Source organism: Belonocnema kinseyi, chromosome 3 (assembly GCF_010883055.1).
Source record: "Belonocnema kinseyi isolate 2016_QV_RU_SX_M_011 chromosome 3, B_treatae_v1, whole genome shotgun sequence".
In the NCBI taxonomy this organism is placed as follows: domain Eukaryota; kingdom Metazoa; phylum Arthropoda; class Insecta; order Hymenoptera; family Cynipidae; genus Belonocnema; species Belonocnema kinseyi.
Genome location: NC_046659.1, coordinates 89,129,701 through 89,139,496, shown reverse-complemented (window position 1 = coordinate 89,139,496; position 9,796 = coordinate 89,129,701). Strand labels below are relative to the sequence as shown.

The 9,796-nt window shown below is 28.3% G+C and overlaps 1 protein-coding gene across 2 annotated transcripts in view; it reads right to left on the bottom strand.

The window, feature by feature from the left end:
* The window catches only part of LOC117169215 (mucin-5AC), a 138,723-nt gene that overhangs the window by 18,546 nt on the left and 110,381 nt on the right, over positions 1–9,796 (bottom strand). For both annotated transcript variants that reach the window (XM_033355469.1, XM_033355470.1), the window contains exon 4: positions 7,707–7,747. In XM_033355469.1, coding sequence (XP_033211360.1) covers positions 7,707–7,747 — 41 coding nt within the window. The remainder of the gene's footprint in view (positions 1–7,706; positions 7,748–9,796) is intronic.

Below are 9,796 nucleotides of genomic sequence, written 5' to 3'. Positions count from 1 at the left end.
AGCTCTTCTTAATATTTTGACACCAAAATCATGTCGATACACCTTACCGACTGCGAGTAAAGCCACCCACGCTTTAACTTGACAGACTGTATGATAGTTTTCTACTCCGGAAAGTCCCAACTTCGTCCGAATACCGTGAAACTGGGTAATTTCTTACTTGTGGGGTAAATTCGAGCTTTCCTAAATTAATAGTTTAAATTACCTAAAGTGGTTTCTACGAGAATGGGAAATCAGTTTAAGCCTTATCTGGTACTATAGATATTCTGGGCAAACCCACCTTAAATAATTTAAACTATCTATTTACGAACGTCATAATTTACCCCCCATTTTCGAAATTGTCCCGTTTGACGATAATGAATAGAGTCATTTCATGATCACGCAGAACAAATATTGTTTAAATAATTAGGAATTATTTTTTAAATACTTACAAACTTGCCACTTCTTAAATAAAAGTGATCAATGTTTTAAAAAATTTATAAATGCATTTTTTGAATCATTTTCTGGGGAAAATACAAGGGCTTTAAAAGGGGGGGGGGAATAAGAAGCTATTAGGTAGAAGTTATTCCTCGATCGATCGCCACAAATCGAGAATCCAATTTTTCGATCACCCTGATGAGGGTATTTTTGAGGACAAAATTATTAAATTTCAAAGATAACAATTTTTCAAAAACTTTAATTTTTTAGGTTTGTTCATGTTTTTAGCAGAAATTTTTTTTCAACCAACAACATTAGATTTTGAAGGTTTATTATTTGTTCACAATTTTAGTTTACGTAATCTTTTAAACCAAACAATAGTAGTTTAATTGATTTCAAATCGTAGATTTCAAATTATTTATGTCTTACGGCCCAATCGTAAATCGAAAAAATAAATATGAGTCAAAAAAACATGTTCTTCGAAACTCAGATATTTATTTAATAGAAAAAACTCCTTTCGAAACTTCCTGACGTTTCGGTACACATGCGTACTTGCGTATTTCTGAAACTGTCAATTTCTGTTCGTCCATCGCCTACGCCAATTTTGTTTTCTCGTACAATTGAAAAAAAATGTAGTTGTAATCGATTGAAGTCCCAAAAAAATTTTTTGAGACTTCAAAAAATGACTAAATTTTAATTAATTTTCTTAAAACAATTGACTGAAATGTTACTTTTTTTAACTGAAAATGGATCTGTTTGACTATTTTAAACTATCATCAACTCAGGTTTAAGAACCTTTGAAAAAGGTACGCATGTGTACCGAAACGTCAGGAAGTTTCGAAAGGAGTTTTTTCTATTAAATAAATATCTGAGTTTCGAAGAACATGTTTTTTGACTCATATTTATTTTTTCGATTTACGATTGGACCGTAAGACATAAATAATTTGAAATCTACGATTTGAAATCAATAAATATCAACGGTCGAAGAAAGGTTTGATTTGTTTCATCAAATCATTTTACAATAGTAGTTTAAAACAAATGAATCATTATAGTTCGAACAAGATTTGCAATTTTCCAAAAATTTTTCGATTGCCTTAACGTTCTTAATAGGAAACCGGTTATTTTAAACAGAAATTATAAAACTTAAGGAGTTAAATTCTGAATGAATCAAAATATAAATTATTATTTGAAACACTCTTTAATGCCTATTAGATTTTTTTAATTTAAAAGTGTCAAGGAAAAAAGGCAACCTCTAAATCACCTTCATTATTTTTTTAAAATCTTTTTCTGATTTATTCAAAATGAAAAATGTTATCACCTAACTCTTGGCTTATTCTCCAAAGAGTTCCGTAGTGACAAATCATTAGATTAAATAGATTAGTTACAATTCTGAATAATTTTCTTTTATGTTAGTTTTTCAATCAGAAACTGGTATTTTTAATAAAAACAGTATTACATGGTAAAGAATATTTACAATTTCTAACATATTTATGATATAATGGTGTAATATATCAAATTTACATTTTTAAACAAAAATAATTAGTTTGAAATCCAATAATTGCTATTAAAAATAATTAAAATTGGTATTTTTCGTAAAAAATTATTGGATTGCAAAGAAGATTACTGTAGGGAACAGATAATTGTTAATCTACGTAATTTGATAAATCGATAAATTCATACAAATTTTTCAAGAATCAATTCTATAAATCTTTAATGCATTTGTCATAAATCAGAATTTATAATTTAATATAATTAATCGGGCTTTATTCAGGCTGCTGCGCATGCCTGCCACCCTGCAGACTAGGGGGCATCAGGCCCATTCTGAGGGTAGTTTCTTCTAGCAGTCAGTACACACTGGTCAGTCAATCGTGACACACGTCCGCGCTGCCAAGTTTTTCTTAATTTTCAATAAACTTTAGTTGTTGTGTAAATAACATTCACCTAATTCTTTCGCATTCCTCCCAACATACTTTAATTAGATTATTTTAAACGAAAGATATAAGATTTTTTTGTTATGTTGCTGCTTTTCGTAAAATTTATATCGGAAATCGGTTATTTTAATAAAAATAATTTGACTTAAAAAATTAAACTTTCAATTCTAAAAAACTTTCTATGTTATTGTTTTTAGCCCGAAATTTAAAATTGTTAACAAAAATTCAATGGCTTTATTGTCTATATGAAAAAATTATTTATTAATTCTCAAAAGATATCAATTTACGTAAATTATCATAAAAATTTGCCTTGCTTCTTCTTTTTAATACTTTAGATAATAGACACTATGAAATATAAAATTCTTTACTGAACTTATTTTATAATTGAATTTAAAAATTGCGTGAAAAAAAATAATTATGCGCTTAGTACGCGTATTTGTTTTCTAGTTTAATAAAATTTGTATTAAAAGTGTTGCATTAATTATTTTTGTTCATTGTGCTGGTATTTTTATTTTAAAAAATTGACCCGTTTTTTTTTAAACAACCTCCTTTTTCAAAAAAAATTCACTTTGAACTCTGAAAGATGAAAACTTTGGATTATTTTATCAATCTGCAATGGCTTTATTCATGCCATTTTTTACACTTTTAACATTGTGTATTTCAAAGCCGTCATCATTGAAAGTCGAGTCACGGTATAGTGACGTAAAAAACCACGGTTGTCATCTTTTCGTAAAGGCTATTTAAAAAAAATTCTTCTACGATTAATTTTCCAAAATGTGAAACTGTTTTCGAAGGGCCTTCATAATAAAAACTATAGGAGTGCATTTAACCAGATCTTTCTCTCTTATTCCCACATTTGTACTCTAAAGTATTTATGGATATCTAACATTCTATTTTTCTTAGAACCTGCCGATTCCATTTACGTGTTTTTTTATACAAAATTCCACTAAAATTCTACATTGCGTCATTCTTACTATCGTATAAGCATCGTCGTTATTTAGATGAATTATGGGCCAATGGTGTATTTACAATTTATTAAGAAGATTTGTATACAAAAATAATCGACTTTAAAGTATACATACATCCGGCACACACCCAGGGTACTCGAGTACCCATCATATTAATATTGAAAATTGAGTGGATTATTAATAATATTTCAATTAATTATTAATTAATAATTTGTTATTTGTTACATTCTGTGTGTGCGGCAACCCGGAGAGCAACATTGTATGATGGGTTGCAGCATAACCGTTCCCTTCAGCATGTCTACTGGGGAATTGGGTGAATTATTTATGCTTTAAAGAAGATTTGTAGTTGACATTATGGCCAGTAATGTTTTATTTTTGCTCTGTATTTTTTTCTTTCAACATTTCTTTTGTTAATAAGAATTATGTTTTGTATGTTTCGTTTTGGAGTGACTCACTGGATTCTTCAAGACCTAAATTTCATTGTAAAATTTATTAAATATAATGTATATTTTCCAAAAATTCTTATATTTATTTCTAAATTCAGTAAATGTTGCTACAGGATCAGACCATTTAGTTTTAAATTCGCCTTTTTTGCATGAATTAAACTATTTTTAATTGAAAACATGTCATTATTTTCGTATAGGAATATTATCCATTACATTTGTTGTTAACAATTCATCTTTCTTAGATGCGAATTTAACTACTTCGTTTAAAGTTTAACTACTTTAATATTAATTAATTTTTAGGTTGTTGATGCATCATTTTAATTGAAAATTCATCTCTTTGATTGAAAATGTGACTATTTTGTTGAAAATTGGTCTTTTTTGAAAAAAGTCATTAAATATTACTATATTTTTTACAGAGATATCACCTATTATATTTGTTATTGAAATTCCATCTATTTTATTACAATATTTAACTCTGTGGTTGAAATTTAAACTTTTTTGTTAATTTTTTTCCTGTTTTTTGAAGATATATCATTTTATTTTAAAGTTAATCTTTTTAGTTGACACTGTAAATATGGTTTTAAAAATATGTCCGTTTTGGTAGATAATTCTTCTATACAATATTTGAAAATTAGCCTTTTTGGTTGAGAATTAAACATTTGTTGACATTTTTTCAAAGAATGAAACGGTTTTTATTTAAACAAAACTATTTGTTCGTTAAAATATCAATAATGTATCAGGCTTGTCTTTAAAAATTCACCTTTTTGGTTGAAAATTCTACTATCAGGTATTTGATTGCAGGAAATTTAAGGCACATTGTAGTTCAGAATGTTATGCAGGTCTGATGTGATTTTGAGCTAGAACGGCCATTAAGTGGTAGTTTTTTTAGTTTCCAGATTTCAAAATAGAACTACCTTGTTTATATGATAAAAGCTTTTTTTTATATTCAAAACACATCAACACGATCTCTAATCAATTTGTTCACATCTTCGAAACGCATCGATTGACCTATTGTTGCACCTTCTAGGACCCACCAGAACCGATGTATAAGGTTTCAAAGAAGTTGCGTATTCTATTTACATGAGAAAAACTTTATTCATATTAAGAGTACTACAGTACTGTATCTGAAATGTTTGTTTGCATCCTCGAGACTCGTCAAATGACCTATTCACGAACCTTCAATCATCTTCTATCATTGAGCAATACCGGTTTGGGTAATTAAAAATATATATTTTATATTTTTGATGTTAGGAAAATTTTTCTAATAATCGGAATATATCAGAGTGATGTATTTAATGTATTTATTCACGTCTCCGAGACGCATCGATTGCCCAATTGAAGAATCTTTTGTTAACTACAATAACTTACCAACATCGCTTTTAAATTTTTCAAAGAATTATTTACTTTGTTTGTGAAAGGATTTTTCAAATTTGGAATATAAGTACTACGCAGCGGTATTTTGACTTGACATATCTGCACTCTTGGAGAATCTTTCTGATTATTTTAAAGAATCTTAGGAAAATCATATTTATATAAGCTTAAAAGAAATAAAGTTAAAAAAGGAGTAGTAATTCGATTATTTTTTCCTCGTATTGATGATACTAGTAGTATTAACAATGTGAGTCATGGGGTCGTTTACTGTAATTTAAATTGTTGCGTAGAGATTATTTATTAAAAATAATAAGTGTTATCTTATTTTTCGCTCTGTTTCGCAATGTTTCTTTGCAAACTGGATACATTTTTAAAGATAAGTATCAACAATAATTCTCGGCCCCATAAACCAGAGACACTCGCATAGCAGGTATGAGTCTCCTCTGCGTGATTTCAAGCCCTAGGGAGGATCCATTCCATAATACAGTTGCATCACGCGGTATATCCTATTGTCTTGCCAATCTGATGAGCGCAGCCGGAAGCCCGACGCTTCGCTCCCAAGATAACGCGGATGTGCATGCCGAAGTTGTCTGGCAAAATGGGATGGAACCGTGAAAGTGCGCCTTCTAAGTCAAGAGAACGCACAAAAAAGTACAGACCTTCACTTCGTCCGTATATATTCTTCAGCAGTTTAATTTTCATTCTCTCTTCATTATTATCCTCTCACTTTGAAACTAAATGAGTAACAGTATTTTCATTGATTTCACTAAAAATGATCTACCGTAAACGAAAAATTGACTGTTTAACGAAATTATTGAATTTTTTAGAAGAAATTAATTTTCAACCAAAAGAGATGAATTCTCACAAAATAATGTAATAGTTAATATTTCAATGAAAATAATGTAATACTCAAGCCAAAAGATCAATCTTCAACAAAACAGTTTTATTAAAACAAAACAAATATTTTCAAGCAAATATTTGAATTTTTAGAAAATAAAATTACCTTTTTAACAAATTCTGGAATTTTTAACCAAATAATTGAATTTTCAAATAAAAAAATGAGTTTTCAAGTAAAAAAGATTAATTTTCTACCGAAGAACACAATTTTTAACAAAATACATTAAGTTTCCACCAAGCGGTTTAATTTTCAAGCAAGAAGATTAATTTTCTAATAAAACAATTTAATAACATGCGTCAAAAACCAAGTAGGTGAGTTTGCAAACGAAGAAAATTAAAGTACAATAACAAATGCAACAGTTGCATTTTCAGTTAAAGAAAATAATTTCAAACCTGAAGAATTATTTTCGACAAAAACAGATAAATTTTTAAGAGAATTTATGACTTTTCAAATAAAAAAGATAATTTTTCTGACAAAAATAAAGATAATTAAATTTTTAATAAAAATTAATTTTCAATAAAAAAGAAACAAATTTTCAACGAAATAATCCGATTTTCAACGGAAGAGAACAATTTTTTAATAAGAAGTCAAATTTTAAATGCTAGAAATGAATTTGAACTAAATAATAAACGATGAACAAGGTTCACCAATTTTTTAAATTTTCTCCGAAGAATTTAAATTTTTTACCAAAATAGATGAATTATCAACAAAACATGTAATAGCTGATATTTTAAATTAAAAAGGTTTTGATTTTAAATCAAAAACAGTTAAATTCAACAAAAAAGACGAATTATAAAGTAACAGTTGACTTTTTAATTAATTTGCTACCGAAGAAAGCTCATTTTTAACAAAATAGTTTACTTTTTAATTCAAAAGATGAATATTCAAGCAAGAATCTTAATTTTCTAGCAAAAAACGCAATTTCACTTAAATACATGCAGTCTCAACTTAAAAAGACAACTTTTCACCAAAAATAAGAAAATTTAATTTTCTTTTTAAAAAATCAACATTTAACCAGAAAAGGGAGTTTTTAACAAAGTAGTAAAATTTGAAGCAAGTAGTAGAATTTTCGAATAAAAATGAAAGAGTTGAAATTTTAGTTGAAAAATTTAATTTAAAAAAATTTTGTCAACACCATATATTTTATTTTTCTGCTTAAGAATTAAATTTTGTATGGAAAAAGACGTTCTAACAAAATTATTGTATTTTTTATGAAGTAGATTAATTTTTCACCAAATAATTTATAATATCCAATATAGGATTAAATATTCTAGTAATGAACAAAAATAACAGAAAATCGTGAAGAATTGTAAACCTTCTTCTATTTTGAGAAAAATGGGAAAAGAGCAAAAACAAGGGAAAAAGAAAAATAGGAAACTGACTGTGATCTCTGTGTAAAAATCGTGTTTTAATAGGGTACTAGTCGAATAAAAAGTCTTTCCTTATGCAAAGTTTCAGTGACCGAAGTAACAGGAATGAAATTTGCATGAGAAAAGTTTAATTTTGAATGAAAGACGTATATTCGATAGGCGGCAAGGAAACACCATTATGTCTATTTTCAATTCAATAAAAGTTTTCCTTTCGGTAACTGGATTATACAGCATACATATATCTTGGTATCAATCTCCGAATAAAGTTTTTTATTATATTAGAGCGAGAAAGGAAAAACAACTCTTACCTTTTTCTCACAGTGAACCGGGACAAAGGTAACCACAAGACCTAGAACAAAAAGTAGATCTGCATAAAATATGTTGCATTGAAAAATATTTATATAAAATGTCCAAATGACAAGGTCGCATCTCGAAGAGATCAAATCGAGGCAAATCATCGAGGCAAAATAAAAGGGTGGTAACTCGCAAGCCGAACTCTCGATGCTTCTAAATCCCATATAAATTGAATGGGGAACATTAGCTCCCTCAACTCTGTAGCACCTTTCCATTTGGCCTCCACCAGTTAGCAACTTTTCAGTTTATTTCCATGAGACGTAACCTTGTTCGTTGTACACGTTTACCTGATTTTGACAGAACACAGAAAAACAATGGGATCATTTGTGTTGGAGCTTATTTGTTAGGTTCTCGAAATAATACTTTTTTTTCTCAAAATGAGAATACAGTCAAAGGGGGTAATTTCTGACATATGGGGTAAATGCAGACACCCCTATATTCGCTAAATTGATATGGTAAGTTACTTAAAACTTTTCCAAGAAACTGGAATCAGTTCAAGCCTTGACTGGTTCTAGATTCTGGTTAAAAACACTCGTCTTAAGGAATTCAAACCATCAATTTAGGAATAGCCGAATTAACCCCACATGTCCGAAATTACCCCGTTTGATGGAACTTCAAGTGTGAAAATAGCTGTATTCTCATTCTCAAATATTAACAAGCTTAGATGAAAAGCTGTTTAGCACGTTCATTATTTAAACCATAGTGAGTCCATATGCCAAGTTTAGCGTATGTAATCACGTTGTAGAATTTATCATTCATTTATCAGTCGTATGGAAAAAGGCCTCAGGATTATTTAGGATTGACGTTTAATCGCAGATCATTATATAATAATTCATGGATAATTAGCTAACGCGGTAGCGAATCGCCACCAAGTAAAGAAGACTACCAAGAATCCTTATTTAGAATGAGCATGTATTTTGAGCCTTATTTGGATTGGCGACGTAATTCTCAACAGATTTTAATTAAACTGGGCAGCTGACTGACTGACCATTAAAACATAAGTTTAAGCATAATTTTATGTTGATGCCTCAGAAATTGTAAGGTTAAAAAAAAATACAAAAAATTTTTAGCCACAGATCTTGAATGTTTTTTTAGGATATTACATATTTAATGTAAAAAAATAATAATCCAAAGATTACATGAATAGCAGAATGTAAAAATATATTTAAGATATTAAAAATTATCGCAATACTTATTCAGAATATATTACTACAAACTTCTTATTAAAATTTGGTGACGAATATATTAACTTACAAAGGTGAGCACAGGTGAAAAATTTAATTTTTGTATAATAATTCAGGAATGATGCATTTTTTATTCAGACTTTCTTCATATTTGACCAAAAAGTTAATCGTGCCTTAAGTCAAAATTCTAACCTACTGCCCGATTAATAACAAATTTTAACGAGACTCACGAGATTCACGAAGGATATTGCAAGAATTTTCAATACCTTTCTGAATGATTTTTTTTAATGATAATTGAATTTTTCAATCATTCCATTCCAATTAACAGAAAGTGAAATAAAATAAAAGATACCCCCAACAGGGGTAATTTTGAAGAAATGTAGTTTCGGTTAAGTTCGGTAAACCTAGCCACCCTTTCAATTTTGATTATTGTAATTGCAAAATGAAATACAATTTTTTAATTGAATAATATGGCACTATTTATTCAAATTAAAAAAAACAATAAATTTAATAATTTAATTAACTTTCAACGAAAATGATTTCAATACCTATTTTTTTTAATAAAAAAATACACGAAATTTTACCAAAAGCATCTATGATGTAAAAAATCTGCAAATTACACCAAATAAATGTGTAAAATCGAAGCTTTTCAAGAAAATTAGGAAAAAGTATTTGTAATTATATATATGTATATATATATATAATTTTTTGAATAAAGTACGCTATAGAAATGTTTTTAGTAAAGTTTCAAAAAACCATATCAGACATTATAAAATTGGGCGCAATTGAATTTTAGAATCAATATGATTTTATTAAAAATGTCTAGGTATGGGAATTACAATATAATGAAAATAAGTAAA